Source organism: Barbus barbus (genome assembly GCF_936440315.1).
Source record: "Barbus barbus genome assembly, chromosome: 45".
Taxonomy (NCBI): domain Eukaryota; kingdom Metazoa; phylum Chordata; class Actinopteri; order Cypriniformes; family Cyprinidae; genus Barbus; species Barbus barbus.
In genome coordinates, this window is record NC_136723.1 from 12,321,667 (window position 1) to 12,340,364 (window position 18,698).

At 36.3% G+C, this 18,698-nt stretch overlaps 2 protein-coding genes across 5 annotated transcripts in view; both read left to right on the forward strand.

Annotated features, from left to right (window-relative positions):
• LOC306864330 (T-complex protein 1 subunit theta) overlaps positions 1–18,698 on the forward strand; it is a 163,546-nt gene that overhangs the window by 98,230 nt on the left and 46,618 nt on the right. The window lies entirely within an intron of this gene.
• Positions 1–18,698, forward strand: part of LOC306864328 (glutamate receptor ionotropic, kainate 1-like) — a gene marked incomplete at both ends in the record, with an annotated part of 56,825 nt that overhangs the window by 28,234 nt on the left and 9,893 nt on the right. For 2 of the 4 annotated variants that reach the window (XM_079408285.1, XM_079408288.1), the window contains 6 exons: positions 2,972–3,079; positions 3,315–3,359; positions 5,634–5,741; positions 9,273–9,480; positions 10,630–10,825; positions 14,946–15,064. In XM_079408285.1, the coding sequence (XP_079264411.1) occupies positions 2,972–3,079; positions 3,315–3,359; positions 5,634–5,741; positions 9,273–9,480; positions 10,630–10,825; positions 14,946–15,064 (784 nt within the window). Of the gene's footprint in view, positions 1–2,971; positions 3,125–3,314; positions 3,360–5,633; positions 5,742–9,272; positions 9,481–10,629; positions 10,826–14,945; positions 15,065–18,698 lie in introns of all 4 variants that reach the window. The other 2 variants (XM_079408286.1, XM_079408287.1) reach the window with 2 other exon arrangements.

The following is an 18,698-nucleotide window of genomic DNA, read 5'->3' on the forward strand; positions in this document are numbered from 1 at the left end:
AGTGAAATGTTGCAGCAATCACAGCTTAGCTGTAACATTGAAGTTACACTAGTTAAAGCAAGTTTATATGTTAAGAAAATATTCACATTCCTGCTTTTTAATGTTTTTGCATTTGTAATCGTTACTTTATTCATTATTTTATGACTTCATAAGCCTGACTTCATGGCCAAAAGCTTTTCTTCTCTTACCCCACAAATCAAAGACATTTCAAATGATCAGTCATGTGACCATTGTTAACCGCCACTCCAATTCAGTATGACAGTAAGTCAGCACTAACAGACCAGTAACCTACCCAGCAGGCTTGATCTTTAGAGATGCCAGATGTCTCAGAAAAGATGTTGTATCTAAGAATTTGTGGTGCAGCATAGTGGTTAAAGGTTTGCGTTGGTAACCCAAAGGTTGTAGGTTCAAATCCCACAGGAGTTGCAATGTTTTGCAAAACTAGCAATGTTTTGGCCTTGAGCAAGGCACTTGGGTTGCTCCAGGGGTACTTTGGACAAGTGTCAGCTAAATGACAAATTAGTAACGTGAATTCCTGTTGTCATTTTTAAAACAAAGTCTGTTTTTTTTAATAAAATATCATTTCTGGCATATGTGAACACATTGTTACTTGTCTCGAGTGGCTCATTACAGTTCCCTGAAATGGTGGAAATGGTTTACATCGAGGTCATCATCAAGTCTCCAAGAATCCTGGGGGATAGTAAAGCTGTATCCACCTGAGCATGAGCTGGTGACGTGTTGAAGGCCAGCCGTTGCCTGTTATTTTGAGATGTGCTCTGAGAAACACTGCAACCTTGAGAACAGAAGTGCTGTTTTTCTGATATCCCACCCACTTATCAAAGCTAGAGAGGGCTTGAACAGGGCTATTACTCTTGCTTAGTTGCCTCAGCTGATTGAATTCTGGGATTGTTTGCTCTCATTTTTGGTACAACAAAACTAGGGGAAATGAAATGACGGTACGCTAGCTTGATGTTTTGCTTTTGGGAACAATACAGCTAGGCGTGACCACACAGTGTAGGGAAGAGCACTTGTCATTTATTCATAAAATGAAGCCTGACAGCTCTGATGTATAAACATCATAATCTGTGAAATCAGTTTTTATTCATTTTAAAATATATATAAAAATGTACATATAACTTACTTAAGAAGTATGCCGTTAAACTACAAGTCTAAACTCACAGTCTGATCTTACATTTGGAATAATTGTAGTAGTTGCATGTGAACAATAAATGAAAAAGCTGTGACATGATAATTTGTTTTTATTTATATTATAAAGGAAAGGGAAGTGGTGTGTGGCCAAGTATGGTGACCCATACTCAGAATTTGTGCTCTGCATGTAACCCATCCAAGTATACACACACCCGGAGCAGTGGGCAGCCATTGCTGCAGCGCCCGGAGAGCAGTTGGGGGTTCGGTGCCTTGCTCAAGGGTCTCACCTCAGTCGTGGTATTGAGGGTGGAGAGAGTGTGTTGGTTATTCACTCCCCCACCTACAATCCCTGCTGGACCTGAAACTCGAACCCACAACCTTCGGGTTACAAGTCCGACTCTATCCATTAGGCCACGACTGCCCCTTATATACATGCTACTTATAACTAAAACATCCTTATATATATACTTATATATATATATATATATATATATATATATATATATATATATATATATATATAAAACATCCTCAAACACACATCTTAAAATTGTTAAGAATGGCTTTATTATTAATGTCAGGCTATATGTAAACTCACCATAGTAAGTTAGTATAGCCTATTTTAATAAAGTTGAACCTCTAAGATTTGCTTTTTGATAAGTCACAACAGTAGTTTAAAATCTCCCCCTCATGCACACTTTAATATTGCAAATAGGAGCTGGTTTGGACCCTCATTTCCGCTGTACTAGAACCAGCTGGTTACATTTATTCACAGAGGAACAACACAGATGTTTTGTAATACTGTTACCAAATTTGGGCACAAAAACAACACAAACACTGATGGAGAGACATCGGTTTAAAATGTTATACACCATCATGCACTACACTGAGATTTTTCTTTTAAAGAAATTAATTATATTAAGTAGGGACACATTAAATTGATGAAAAGAGACTTTCTATAAATAGGTTTCTATTTCAAATTAACATTGATCTTTTGAAAAAAAAAAACATTAAAATTGTAATGCTGTTAAACAATATTACTGTTTTTCTATATACTAAATCAACTTGAATAATGACATTATTGTTTTTTAGAGCTGCTTTACTGCAGAATCTGAACCGTCTCCTTAGTTGAGTTTCCATAACTGATTCTCCTATTGTCACGGTGCACACCCAAAATTAGTTAAATTTTGTCGTCATTTACTCACCTTCATGTCATTCCAAACCTGTATAAGTTTCTTTCTTATGTTGAACACAAAAGAAGATAATTTGAAGAATTTTGAAAAATCAAACAGTTGTTAGTCCCCATTGACTTCTATAGTTGGGACAAAAATACAATGGAAGTCAATGGGGACCATCAACTGTCTGAATTCCAGCATTCATCAAAATATCTTCTTTTGTGTTTAACATAAGAAAGAAACTCATACAGGTTTGGAACGACATGAGTGTGAGTAAATCATGACTGAATTTTCAATTTTGGGTTAACTATTACTGATGTTACATTTAAATATTGCTGTTTTCCCTTATATTAGAGCAAGTGCTGCTTTTTCCCCACTGTATTTTATGTCATAAAAGAAAAAATGTGGTCAAACTTGAGATATAATACAATAATTCACAGTTTTATGTATCATTGGGCAAACCTAAATCACATGATCCAAGTGTTCATGTTTAGATTCTATTTATCTTCACAATAGTCCATTCTACTAAACAACAAACACACATGCCCTGAGGATGCATAATATTCCATTACCGCTATGACTGAAAGACACAGCAGTAAAACTGATGTTGTGCATCATTCTCAATGTATACTGTTTTTGTGCCTCAGGCCCAATGGGATGGTTTGACAGGATGGATAGTCCTTAACAAGACTGATGGTCTGCGGAAAGAGTTCAACTTAGACCTCATCAGCCTCAAGGAGGATGGCACAGCGAAGGTGAGTCAGCTTAGCTGGACACCGATGAGAGACGTAATGATTTCTGTAGCAGCAGAAAGGACTGGAAACCTTAAATCGAGTGTCTTTATGTATTTCAAAATGGATTAAATTAATTCCCTGTGAGTGGACTCTTAAATATGTTTTTCTCAAAGCAGACCTATTAATTATCCAGATCATTTGTATTGACCTTATTGCTCCCATGCTGACTAAACAACTCTTCAATTCTTCCTAAAAGCGAGCGGCTGATGCTGCATCACGACCTACTAAATTATGGACAAAGGTTTGTTCCAGTCTTGGTTTCATTCCCTGAGTTTGTGATTAAGACCTGTGGAGAGCTTGGATTTCCTCCCCTGTGTGAAATTCACATCAGTAGAGCCAGTGACCTTTCATCGGCTTCCCTCTCCCTGCAGAAATCCCTTCACTTCCTTATGGAAGGAGATCGCTGCCAGTCACTTCTGCCAGAATGTCTCGCTGAGATGCATAATGTGTGCCAGTTCTAGTTATGACAGTTAAATCATCATACTCGATATCCAGCACTGTAAAATGGGCACTTTTTTCTGCAATGCTTTGCGCCTCAGTAAGTAACACATCTCCATCCAAGCCAGCTCAGGCATGCAGAAAAACGTGCATTAATCCACAGGCTGATATTTAGAAAGCAGTTCTAATCTACTTTTAAAATTAATTTAAATAAGTCACTCATTTCAGACTCATATGAGCTGTGTGACAAGTGCCATATATAAACATACACTAGATTAGCTTGTGTTAACAACGGGTTTATTAAATAGAGAAAAGCAAGTTTGGTTTAATTTCTTTACTGCTGACATCCTGTTTTAAAGGGATCATATCATACTTTTTATTTTAAGATTCTGTATAATGTTCGTCAAATTGGTTTGTGAAAAACTCATTATTTAGCTTTTCAAACCACTTTCTATCTGTTGAGATCCATAGAATTGAAAAGGCTGCTTTTATTGAATGTTATTTATTAATTTGCAAACAGGTTTTTACAAGTGTTGATTTTAATGGAAACACATTTCCTTTATGGAATAATTTTTTTTTTTAAAGGTAATTGCAACCTTATATGTGACCTTGGACCACAAAACCAGTCTTAAGTCTTCATTTGGACTACTTTAAAGACGATTTTCTCAATATTTTATTTTAATGCACCCTTAGATTCCAGATATTCAAATAGTTGTATCTCAGCCAAATATTGTGTGATCATAACAAACCACACATCAATGGAAAGCTTATTTATCCAGCTTTCAGATGATGTATGAATCTCAATTTTGACAAATTGACACTTAAGACTGGTTTTGTGGTCCAGAGTCACATATATGGTCACTTTTGCCTCAATAAACTCCTTTTAGTTAGTGAAGTAGTTGTTAATTTTAGGTATTGGGTACGATTCAAAATGTAGAATATGGTCATGCAGAGTATGTGCTTTATAAGTACTAATAAAAAACAATATGTTAATAATAGGCATGCTCATAAGCGACTAGTTAATAGTGAGAATTGGTCCCTATACTGAAGTGTTACCTTATATATTTTTAATGCATGCTTATTTCTCACAATTTAGACTTGTGGAAAAGTCAGAATTGCAAGATATAATCTCAAAGTTGTGAGAAAAATGTCAAAATTGTCAGATATAAACTCACAATAGTGAGAAAATATAAAAAATATATATATTTATATTTTTTTTTAAATATCAAGCTTGTCAAGCAACATATCATGACATTGTTTCATTTTTATAGAAGCTGTTATGCCTCAAAAGTTTCTCAAAACGTTTCTTCATATCTTTAGATGTTTTCTATCAGTCTCCTTATGCTTTTTGTGTTCATATATTTAATTATTTAAAGCCCGTTGTTATGATGGCATCCTCCATAATTTGTATAATGGTGGAGAAAACAGAAAAGCTTAATCGGTTGCAGAAATATTGGAAAGAACCTTTCCTGCTTCATTAAGCAGCCATTACTCCAGTCTTCAGTATCACATGATCCTTCATAAATCATTTGAGTGGTATTATATATATTTGGCTAGCAAGTAGGTTAGTAAAGTTTCACACTTTTATTTCTAGATAACTATTCCATTTCTCATAATCTTTTTTGACTTCCATCTTTATATGTTATTGTGTTTCCTATTTATGACAACATCAATTCAACATGGCTTTCAAGTGTGATGCATTAAGAATATTTACTATGATCTTCTATTTTAGTGGACAAATGTGTAACTCTTTAAAAATTGTAATGTTTTGTTCAGGTAGAAAGTAAGAGTACATTTTTACCTCTGTGTGATTTAATAATTATTGCTTCAAAATCATTCATAATATGTAGACCATGCATTAAATAGCGTAGCTGAGTGCTTAACTGGGTTTTATTGGGCAGTAAAGTATTGTTTTACAATCAAATGGATTAGACCTAGAATTTTCTTTCATTTAGTTTTTTCCTTTCCCTTTCCTTTCCTGAGTCTTCACTGATAAAGTCTGTCCCTCTTTTATTGTCATCTCACAAACAGAGACTCATGTTCTTCATGCCTTGTCATTTTTATACTGTTTTGTTAGATTGGAGTGTGGAACTCTTACACCGGCCTCAAACTGACTGAGATGAAAGACAACAAAAACATCACAGACTCTATGGCTAACAGAACACTAATTGTCACCACAATCCTGGTAAATGTATAACTTACAATTTCACTCCCTCATTTATGCAAACCAACTTTTTCAGTAGTTCAGATTTGTCTTCACCCTGTGAATAATTTCACTGGTGCACAAAATGTAGTTTTTAGCAGCACAATTGTATATGCATGAGAAAAAATTAAATTAAATTATATATTAGTGCAGAAACTTATCCAAAATAAGTTTTTGTTTGCATAATATATGTGTGTGTACTGTGTATAATTATAAATTATAATACTGTACTGTGTGTATTTATAATTATAAATACACACACATACAGTATATATTTTGAAAATGTTTACATGTATATATTTATTTATTCATATAATTTATATTATATTATATTATAAATATATTTAATGTATAAACATAACCTATTTTTCTTAAATGTGTGTGTGTGTGTGTGTGTGTGTGTGTGTGTGTGTGTGTATATATATATATATATATATATATATGTCAGGACCGGTTCTTGACAACTATAGAAGGGTGGGCTGGCAGATATCCTGGGTGGGCATTTGGGAGGGCTAGATATTTATACTGTAGATATTGCTATATTAACTATAGTCTGTTATATGTACACTGGAGGAAAAATAAAAAACTTTCATGGGCAGCCTAGAATATCATGCACTTTCACAACAAAATAAACTTTTTTTTTCTTTATTGAATAATAATAATAATAAACCTCTTTGTTCTCTTTCTCTGGATCATTGTTTCTACACTGGTGATTTTTTCAACTAACATTTTTATTTATACCAAACAAGGCCATAATCATATCTAGAACAATAGGGGGACTATTGTTTTGAGGAAAATATTAAGACCAGACCACTATGGTAAAGGAACTAAATAAATAATAAGATTTTTTTGTAAAGTAATCAATCTGAACTGCAAATAATATTTTTATTTTAAAATATGCACACATTCAATTTTAGTTGTATTACTAATATGTTGAAAATGCAGAAAGACAGAAACATGCTATTGTCGACACAATAATTAGGAATTACATGAATCATGTAAATTACAGCCCAACTTTCAATTAAAAACGGCGGAATTTGACAAAAAAAAAATTGAATAGTTTGCTTTGCTGGATAGTCAAGCCAACTGTTGCTATAGTAATGAACACAACTTTCATCGCACAAGCTCTTATTTCAGTATTACAGTCTTACATTCGACATTAACAGCAAGTCAAAAGGGGTAAGCTTTCAACTGAACTACATGCATTTTAGACGCTTCTATTATGCTCGTTCCCCGTCCATGCAATGAACGCATGTTATTGAATTGTTTTTTTTTTTCTTTTAGAACATTAAAATTGCTCAGGTAATTTCAGTGGTAGGCTATGATACATATTTGTGCATTAAACTCCTCGTAACTCGCAAACTCCCCGTGATAGCGCACAAATATTTCTGCCTGTGTTCGCTCGTTGTCAGCCTCTGCTTTTCTGAAACAGACTGAAGCCTCCTGAAAAACTCCAGTTTTCTGGAGTTATTTTATGATTGTTTGGGCAGTCTCAAGCTATACAGGTCCTTCTCAAAAAATTAGCATATTGTGATAAAGTTAATTATTTTCTGTAATGTACTGATAAACATTAGACTTTCATATATTTTAGATTCATTACAACACAACTGAATTAGTTCAAGCCTTTTATTGTTTTAATATTGATGATTTTGGCATACAGCTCATGAAAACCCAAAATTCCTATCTCAAAAAATTAGCATATCATGAAAAGGTTCTCTAAACGAGCTATTAACCTAATCATCTGAATCAACTAATTAACTCTAAACACCTGCAAAAGATTCCTGAGGCTTTTAAAAACTCCCAGCCTGGTTCATTACTCAAAACCGCAATCATGGGTAAGACTGCCGACCTGACTGCTGTCCAGAAGGCCATCATTGACACCCTCAAGCAAGAGGGTAAGACACAGAAAGAAATTTCTGAACGAATAGGCTGTTCCCAGAGTGCTGTATCAAGGCACCTCAGTGGGAAGTCTGTGGGAAGGAAAAAGTGTGGCAGAAAACGCAGCACAACGAGAAGAGGTGACCGGACCCTGAGGAAGATTGTGGAGAAGGACCGATTCCAGACCTTGGGGGACCTGCGGAAGCAGTGGACTGAGTCTGGAGTAGAAACATCCAGAGCCACCGTGTGCAGGAAATGGGCTACAGGTGCCGCATTCCCCAGGTCAAGCCACTTTTGAACCAGAAACAGCGGCAGAAGCGCCTGACCTGGGCTACAGAGAAGCAGCACTGGACTGTTGCTCAGTGGTCCAAAGTACTTTTTTTGGATGAAAGCCAATTTTGCATGTCATTCGGAAATCAAGGTGCCAGAGTGTGGAGGAAGACTGGGGAGAGGGAAATGCCAAAATGCCTGAAGTCCAGTGTCAAGTACCCACAGTCAGTGATGCTGGTGTTGGTCCACTGTGTTTTATCAAGGGCAGGGTCAATGCAGCTAGCTATCAGGAGATTTTGGAGCACTTCATGCTTCCATCTGCTGAAAAGCTTTATGGAGATGAAGATTTAATTTTTCAGCACGACCTGGCACCTGCTCACAGTGCCAAAACCACTGGTAAATGGTTTACTGACCATGGTATTACTGTGCTCAATTGGCCTGCCAACTCTCCTGACCTGAACCCCATAGAGAATCTGTGGGATATTGTGAAGAGAAAGTTGAGAGACGCAAGACCCAACACTCTGGATGAGCTTAAGGCCGCTATCGAAGCATCCTGGGCCTCCACAACACCTCAGCAGTGCCACAGGCTGATTGCCTCCATGCCACGCCGCATTGAAGCAGTCATTTCTGCAAAAGGATTCCCGACCAAGTATCGAGTGCATAAATGAACATAATGGCCATTCTTTTATTGGTCGGATGAAATATGATAATTTTTTGAGATAGGAATTTTGGGTTTTCATGAGCTGTATGCCAAAATCATCAATATTAAAACAATAAAAGGCTTGAACTACTTCAGTTGTGTTGTAATGAATCTAAAATATATGAAAGTCTAATGTTTATCAGTACATTACAGAAAATAATTAACTTTATCACAATATGCTAATTTTTTGAGAAGGACCTGTATATTAAACTTCTCAAAATACAGTGTGCTTCAGATTGGTTTTAATCACTGCATAAAAAAATAACGCAATCTTCATCTAATTCTGTGGGCAAGACAGTCATTTGGGTGGGCTCAGCCCACCCCTGCCCATGCCTGGAGCCGGCCCTGATATATATATATACTGTATATATATATATATATATATATATATATATATATGCAATGTAATGCACATAACAAATATACACATTACATACACATACTGTATATTATGTAAACAAAACTTTTATTTTGGATGCGATTAATTGCTATTAATCAGCACTCTTATGTATACAATTATGTATACAACAACTTTTTACTTTTATCATTTTTATTTGTTTTTGACTCTTATCTGGCCAGCTAACTTTGCCTTTGTGACATATTTAAATCAAATATAATACGTTTTACCAACTGCATCATTGCATGTGAATTTACCTTGTGAACAGGAGAACCCTTACGTTATGTATAAGAAGTCTGACAAGGTGCTATATGGGAACGATCGCTTTGAGGGCTACTGTCTAGACCTGCTAAAAGAGCTGTCCAACATCCTGGGATTCACTTATGAAGTCAAGCTGGTTTCTGATGGGAAATATGGAGCTCAGAATGACAAAGGCGAATGGAACGGCATGGTGCGGGAACTAATCGATCATGTGAGTGATCTCCCATGATGCTTTACAAAGATGTTCAAGGTCTTTCAATCATACCATCCAAATGCAGTCTTTGTAGATGTCCTTCTGCCTTTCCATTACATTTCAAATGATAATTCTGTCATTAATTACTCACCCTCATGTCATTCTAAACCCGTAAGACCTTTGTTCATCTTCCGAACACAAATTAAGATATTTTTATGAAATCTGAGAGCTCGCTGATCCTCCATTGGCAGCAATGCAAGTACCATGTTCAAGGCCCAGAAAGGTAGTAAGGACATCATTAAAATAACCCATGTGACATTAGTGGTACTATTGTGAACACGCATCGAAGACTGACATGAAGAGAAGAAATTGTTGAATAAAGTCATTATTTTTGTTTTCTTTGCGCACAAAAAATATTCTTGTACCTTCTTAAAATTACTGTTGAACCTCTGACGCCACATGGACTATTTTAATGATGCCCTTACTACCTTTCTGGGCCTTCTAGTTGCGTTGCTGTCTATGGAGGATCAGAAAGCTCTCAGATTTCATCAAGAATTTAATTTGTGTTCTGAAGATGCACAAAGGTCTTACAGGCTGGGACGACATGAGGGTGAGATTATTTTTAATTTGGGTTGAACTATCCATTTAATACTTGATTAACCAAGAAATTTCAGTTTCTAATGGATGTTTTTGTAACTTGGCTTTTCACAGGCAATTTAGATAAGCAAAGAATTAATTTTTGTTTGATAATTTGTTTTGCTTGATTATGTTTATTTACCAAAAGTTTAAGTAGTCTAAAGCTTTGGTAGGAAGACTACATTTGTGTATGCAACACATCAAGATCTTTTACTTTGTACAATTTATTAGATATTTTTCAATGTAAAACAGCATTTGTGCTTTCATCTGGCTGTAAAAAGTCTGTTTTAAATTGATTATGAATTACATAAATTAGTTTTCAAGTACCTTTGTCAGCCCCCAGTGTTTATCAGCATAGTAGGAATACAAATCTATAAATGAGCCTTTTTGCACATCTTTTGTTTAAATGAGCTTCATAAAACAACAGGGAGCTTCAAACAGATTGTGGGATCCATCCCCACAGGCATCACTTGTTTGTATCTCAGTGATTGAACTCCAATATTTTCTGCATCTATCTGCATTTTCTTCCCAGCAGTCGAAATGAGTGCCTGTCATCTTGTAAACCACTTCTCCAAACCTTTCATGACCCTGGGCATCAGCATATTGTACCGCAAACCAAACGGAACCAATCCAGGTGTCTTTTCCTTCCTCAACCCCCTCACCCCGGATATCTGGATGTACGTGCTGCTGGCCTGTCTTGGAGTGAGCTGTGTGCTCTTTGTGATAGCCAGGTATGGATGAACGTCTTGGTTTAACATCTGCTTCTTGGAAATATAGCAAAGCAAAGGTGCAAATTGTGTTTCAGTCAGATCTAGGAACACTGATCCAATTGTCTTCAGATGTTTTATAGTTTCTTCATCTCATGTGAAGACACATTATCAGACTGTCATTTGAAGAATATTGCTGTTATCTGCAGCTTAAGGGAACATCGTACATCTCTCTTTGAAGCTGTCAAGAAGTTTTTGCGCCCTCTTATTTAAATTTTAAAGCTGTTTTGCAGAATGTGCCAATAGATATCACGTTTCTTTGTGGGAGTGCATTTAAAGCAGTGTATTTCTCTCCTATTATATCACTGCCCTTATGAGACGCCAGAATCAAAATGCTGATTTGATCTTGAAATAGATCAATAAGTAATAAGCACGGTGCCCAGACTTTATTATATTACTGTCGGAATATAGATTAATGATGTAAAAATTTCAGTCATGGTTGTCCAGATGCACTTTTTCCTCAATAAATACATAATGCACTTTCTCAGTTAACAATGTTTTGTATTTTATGTATGAGAGAGTACAAGTATTATTGAAGCCCAGTTCATAAGCATTGGGCAGATGTCCACATCTACCTAAAGAGAATATCAAGCGTGCCACACTACCTCATCAGAGCCAGATGATTGGTTGCTTCAATTAAAATGCAAATGGGCAATGAAAATGCTGTCCAATCAGACTCTTTTAATGGACATCTGGTGGGGTCTCAGTGTTAGTGTGGGTTCATGTTCACTGAATGACCCATTTGTTCATAGATACAGTCTGCTGGGGGGCTTTTAAACTGTGATTTTGAAATTTGGCAGCTTTGATAGTAGCAGTTTATAGAGTGAGCTTCTACACTTCGTGAGGCATGACAAATGAGTCTTGTGACACGTTCTGATCAGGCATCGATTCACCATGAGGGTTTTATAAATGACCCAATTATTGAGTGGTAGAATGGAGAATGCGTCTTTCAGATGTTCTTGTGTAACTGTAATTACTTTCAAAATGAAATTTCCACCAGTTGTTTCCCTTTTTGGCTTCCAGCACTGTATTAAAAATTTTTTTTAAAGTATTGATTAAAGAAATATGTGATGCAACAGTGCTCAAGGCAGACAAATGCAATGAATAAACATTACAACGATTTGTGTTCAAAAAGTTTGTTTGTTATTATTTATTTATTTATCTCGTTTATTGATATTAAATATTTATATTTATTAATCTTTTATAATTAGTTACAGTAAATTTACATATTAAATTGGCATCCCTATAAATAATTTTTTGTGATTTTTTACAGGAATATAAACAGTTAATTGACATGATCTAGATGCAGACAAAAGCAATGAATAAACATTACAAAAAGTTGTGTTCTAAAAGTAATTCATGATTGATTTGCTAATTTATGAAATGATGTATGTATGTATGTACATATATATACAGTGGTGTGAAAAAGTGTTGGCCCCCTTCCTGATTTTTTATTTTTTTACATGTTTGTCACACTTTAATGTTTCAGATCATCAAACTAATTTAAATATTAATCAAAGATAACACAACATGCAGTTTTTGAATGAAGTTTTTTATTATGAAGGGAAAACAAAATCCAAACCCACATGGCCCTGTGTGGAAAAGTGCTTGCCCCCTAAACCTAATAACTGGTTGGGCCACCCTTAGCAGCAACAACTGCAATCAAGCGTTTGCGATAACTTGCAATGAGCCTGTTACAGCGCTGTGGAGGAATTTTGGCCCACTCATCTTGGCAGAATTGTTGTAATTCAGCCACATTGGAGGGTTTTCGAGCATGAACCACCTTTTTAAGGTCATGCCACAGCAGCTCAATAAGATTAAGGTCAAGACTTTGACTAGGCCACTCCAGAGTCTTCATTTTGTTTTTCTTCATCCATTCAGAGGTGGATTTGCTGGTGTGTTTTGGATCATTGTCCTGCTGCAGAACCCAAGTTCGCTTCAGCTTGAGGTCACGAACAGATGGCCAGACATTGTCCTTCAGGATTTTTTGGTAGACAGCTGAATTCATGGTTCCATTTATCACAGCAAGTCTTCCAGGTCCTGAAGCAGCAAAACAGCCCCAGACCATCACACTACCACCACCATATTTTACTGTTGATATGATGTTCTTTTTCTGAAATGCTGTGTTACTTTTACGCCAGATGTAATGGGACACACACCTTCCAAAAAGTTCAACTTTTGTCTCGACAGTCCACAGAGTATTTTCCCAAAAGTCTTGGGGATCATCAAGATGTTTTCTGGCAAAACTGAGACGAGCCTTTATGTTCTTTTTGCTCAGCAGCAGTTTTCGTCTTGGAACTCTGCCATGCAGGCCATTTTTGCCCAGTCTCTTTCTTATGGTGGAGTCATGAACGTAAGGTAAGTGAGGCCTGCAGTTCTTTAGATGTTGTTGTGGGGTCTTTTGTGACCTCTTGGATGAGTCGTCGCTGTGCTCTTGGGGTAATTTTGGTCGGCCGACCACTCCTGGGAAGGTTCACCACTGTTCCCATGTTTTCGCCATTTGTGGATAATGGCTCTCACTGTGGTTCGCTGGAGTCCCAAAGCTTTAGAAATGGCTTTATAACCTTTTCCAGACTGATAGATCTCAATTACTTTCTTTCTCATTTGTTCCAAACACTTTTACACACAGGGCCATGTGGGCTTGAATTTGAGTTTCCCCTTCATAAAAAAAAACCTTAATTTTAAAATTGCATGTTGTGTTTACTTCTGTCATCTTTGATTAATATTTAAATTTGTTTGATGATCTGAAACATTAAAGTGTGACAAACATGCAATGAAATAAAAAATCAGGAAGGGGGCCAAGATGTTACGGGGCTGACGAGACGTGAGACGTGCGGATCCATGTGCAAAGCTTTATTAAGAAACATGGTCAGAAACAGGCAGGGTCAGACATCGGCAAACAGGTATGGCAAGGGCAAGACAGAGCAATCCGTGGAGCAAGCGTGGGTCAACGATCGGCGAACAGTATCCAAAGTGGCAAGGCAGAGAGATAATCCAGAGACGAGAGCAATAATCCAAACGGGGAGCAAACAGAGTCCAAACGGCAAGGCGAAGGGTTAATCCAGGAAACACGGGCAGGGTCAGACACGGCAGGAAAACAAGGCAAGACTAGGACTAGAATTATGGCTCTGTAGAGTTGCTATCGCTAGAAGAGTGATAAACGCTAACAATACTCGGCCCTGAGCTAGAGCAAGTCCCAGGTTAAATAGTGTGTGTGATGGGGTGATCAGTGAATTCAGCTGTGTGATCAGTGTAATCAGCTGCGTGTCGTCAGTGCAATGGATTGTGGGTATTGCAGTCCAGAGAAGTGTGGTGTGAGAGTCAATGTGGTGAGTGAGTGACATCTGGTGGTGATTGTCCGGAAGAGCATGGACCAGATTCGTGACACAAGACTTTTTCACAAAAGTTTAATCATAAGTTTATATATTAAATTGACAGCCCTATTGATATGTGTTTAATTTTTACAGGTAATCAAAGAAACACTGAAAAAAAGGAAAATTATCTGGTAATTTTCTGCCAGGAAATTAATTTTACGGACATTTCCGTTAACCATAAAACACAATTCAATTAAGTGCAAAATTGCATATCTTTTTTTACAGTGAATAATTAAACAAAAAGTTGTCTAACTATTTCAGGTTTGTATAGCTATTTTTATTTTAATAATCAATTTCATAATTTTAATTAAAATAATTGTATAATTAGTCACTATATTTACAGTGGCATTATAAATTGACAGTGCTTTTTTACATGAATAAAAAATCGTTAATTAACATTTAAATCAGTTAATGTAAAAGAGCACATTACAGTTTAAATTAAGATTCCTTTTCCAGCTCTCTCTTTGTTTAGTAACCGGAGAGATTGAAACACTGGAAAGTTTTCCCATAAAACAAGATGTTTATTAAGCTTTGGTTGGAGCAGTTATTGATAGCCTGTAGCAAGAAGAATATTTTATCTGTTCTGCGAAAGCAGTTTAGAAATTGCCAAACATGCAGCCTCTCAAGCGCAGTATTAACACTCAGTCTTCTGTGTTGTCTGCATTTTTTTTTTTTTTCGGTGTAAAGCTGTTTTCTTTTACTCTTCGCAGGTTTACACCATATGAATGGTATAACCCTCACCCCTGCAACCCGTCTTCTGAAGTGGTTGAGAACAACTTCACACTGTTGAATAGTTTATGGTTTGGTGTTGCGGCTCTAATGCGTCAAGGTATGTCACATAAAACACTTCTAGACTGCTGCATTGTTATAGCTGACAAAAAACATTGAACCAAGTGGCATTTATTTAGATCAAGAAAAACGGCACAAGCACTGGTGAGCTTGAGGGACTTTATACATTCACTAAAAAATCCCTTTGTGACCGGCTGGTTGAAATGAATAGAGACAAATTTTCAGAAAAGAAAGAGTTGTTAAGTGTTTTTTTTGTGTGGGGGGGTTGAGATTTGTTATGCAATGACATTGATACAGTAGGGAATTGTAGTGATATAAAGATGACAACACACCTCTGGCACGTGGTACAAGTCACATCCAGTTATAAAATGTATTTTTGTTCTGGCTTGCAAACTTTTAGTTGGATTTCCTCTGGTGTAATGGATTTGATGCTAGTGAGGAGAGGTTTGTAGGTTCCGCTACAGAAGGTATGAAACAAAATGGATGAGCTGCCAGGTGTGCAGAAAAGTGTGAAACGCCAAGAGCAACTTTAATGAGCACGGGAGAACCAGACAAATCATTATGCAGCATAGTCTGACCTCACGTTACAAAGAGTTTTCTTCTGAAATATTAGATAAATCTTATTTACGTCAGAACAACCGCTCAGCCATGAAGAAGGACTAACAGGAATTTTACAGAAAAGTGGTGGAGTGCAGTTGTGGGCATTTCGTGTCACTCGTGGATGTTAGGGTATTTCATTATACTTAAAGCAGGCCATAGCATGAAATATCCAAATTTGCATTTGTTTGTGAATTATAACTCTTCACATCATGAAAGCATAGGAATCTGTAAAAGTCAAGTATATTTTCAAGTACAAAAATCTATTTATACTGTGAGAGAAAAATATTAAATATGACATAAAAGGAAAATCCACCCTATCTATTTTGTGATTTGATCATAGGTTCTTTTTTCTCTCTCTCTCTCTCTGGTGAAATATGCTGGATTCATAAACTAAATTAAAATTAAATCATTTATTCTTATTAAACTGCAGCATATTTAAGATTATATCTGAAAACACATTTTACACCTGATTTTAGAAAGAAGCTTAAAAATAATGTTAAACTTGTTTCTATTTATAATATAAGATGAATATCTAAAAAATTCAGCATGAAAATAACTAGCACTAATGTAGAAGAAGGTGTTTACTTTGACAGTCTTAATGGTACAGCAGCAAATAACAGGTTAATCCTAAATCAATTCTAAAGGTCAGAGAGAGTGAAAAATGTTCATGTAAAACTAGATTAGATTTGTTGGTACAAGAAACCTTGGCTAACATGATCAAAAAATGACCCCTAAATAGGATCAAAAAGCTTTTTAAAACCCACATACATTCAGAGTGTTCATTGGGCTGATTAGTTAAGTATTCATCTTGTGTGCATGTGTGTGTGTGTGTGTGTATTACCTACCACAGCTAAACCTCCTACACCAGGTTACTGAAATAACCTTGTCAACTTTTTGAAACATCTCATCAATTAAAGCATGCGAGGTTGGACCAATTAGCCAACATACAATAAATAGTTGCTGTTTGTTTTTGTCATAAAGCTGACAGGGCAATATTTAAGAGGATTATTCGAAGTTTAGCCTCTGCTGTTCTGTTTGGGGTTTTGTCAACTGTCCAGATGATTTTCCTCTTCTTCCTTTTTTTGCTTCAATAAATAGATTGATGTGTGATCTTGTCTTACACTGATAAAATCAGGACTATGATTGACAGTTGTGTTCTCCACATGCCATTTAAGAGTAAGACTTAGGGCAGTAGTTAGCATTTAGCTATGCTAATTATCTGAGAGTAGCAACACAGACAGCATTTTCAAAGGAACAAACACACCTCATGGTTTCTGTCAGTGAGCTCTTGCTCCCCAGGCGGCTAATGTAAAAATGTTTAGTATCTTTCAAAGGGATTTACTAGCATAAGCATTACTGAAAGATCAAGATCATGGATTAGACCTGCTAAAAAATAAAACAACTGGTTTTAGCTAGTCTTGCAGCCTGGTTATAGCTGGTTCTCAGACTGGTTTTAAAGTGGTTTTTACCACTTCTTTAGCTGGCCAGGCTGGGAGACCAGCTACTCCCAGCTTAAACTAGCTAAAACCAGCCTACCTTCTTTCAGTAGGGTAGCTAGATTGAAGTTATATCCAGCCAGGTCAAGCTGGTTGTTAGCTATTCTAGCTAACCAGACTAGCCCAAAACCCATCTAAAACTATCAAAACAGACCATCCTGGCCATCTTGAACACAGTTTTTTCCTTTTTACTTTTCAGCAGGATTCATATTTAGTGTTTACTTTTTAGTTACGCTAATGCTAACAGAGCACTTTGAAAGATAGTAAAACTTTTACATTAGCCTTTTTCTCCTCTTATCTTTTAAGAAATATGTAACATAATACATAATCATTATCCTTTATTTTTCTCATGACTGACTACTTTAAAGGAAAACAGCATGTATGGCAGTTTTGTTGAGGTGTTTATTTGTTTTTTGCTGACTACTTTGGTGGGTAATCACTGCTGTTAGATGTATCACTTAGATCAAAGCTAATAATTTAAAGCTGCCAATCAAACTGAATTTTAAAATTGTGCTCCACATGACACTGAAAGCATACAAATGCACATACAGTACACACACACACACACACACACACACTGTGCTGTCATTTCAACTTGCAACCACCTCACCTGCGTATCTGTGCATGAAAGACAATCACTGCAGCTTCAGTATCATATATCAAACTTAGACTCAGTGGTCTGTCTTTCTAACTACAAAATTGCCGCGTATTAATCAGCTAATAGGACATTCTCCTCCCATGTATCTTAATAAAACACCTAATCAGAATGGTGTTCAAAAAAGGATTCTTCTATTTTTCTTGGCTTTTTGCAAAGATGAAGTACAGTTCCCATGATGGTTTCATTTTCTAGCGATCTATCAATGCCTTAAGTCAGCCAGCCATAGTAAAAATCCCCAGTTAGAATAACACACATTAGATTTATCATTAAGCTGAAGGTTAAAATCTAGTATGAGTATGATGAGATCAAAAGTATGAGCCCTTGATAAAAAATTATAAAAAAATAAACCTGTTTAGTCTGTCACAGCAAGCTTCTCACTGCTGGTGTCCTGGGCGACTCAGCCTTTTGTGTGGGATTGTTTGGGGATGTGTGTGTATGTGTATGCGTTTGTGTGTCAGGGTTGTTTTCTTAGAGGAGGCAGTGCTTCTAAAAAATGAGAAGAGAAATTATTCTACAGTAAAAAACAAAAGTAAAACAAAACAAATATTGTGAAATAGTTGATGAAAGTGTGTAAACCGCTTTATAAGGTATGAGCAACATCAGCAGATAAAGGTTCAGAGGAAGGCAGCATCTCTATTCCTAAAGCGTTTCTTTTTCTGTTCTCATTCTGGAAAAGAATAATGGAAAAAGTAATGTCTGATATCCGATCTGACCATTCAAAACCTGATTTTAATGGAATTTCGTTCATTAAATGTTCATGTAAATGTTGATTGGATCAGGGGCTGAATTCATGACAAACGAATGAAAAACAAGGAAAGTTCTTAAAGGAACACGCTACTATTTTTGAAAATAGGCTTGTTTTCCAAGTCCCCAAGAGTTAAACAGTTGAGTTTTACCGTTCTCGAATCCATTCAGCCGAT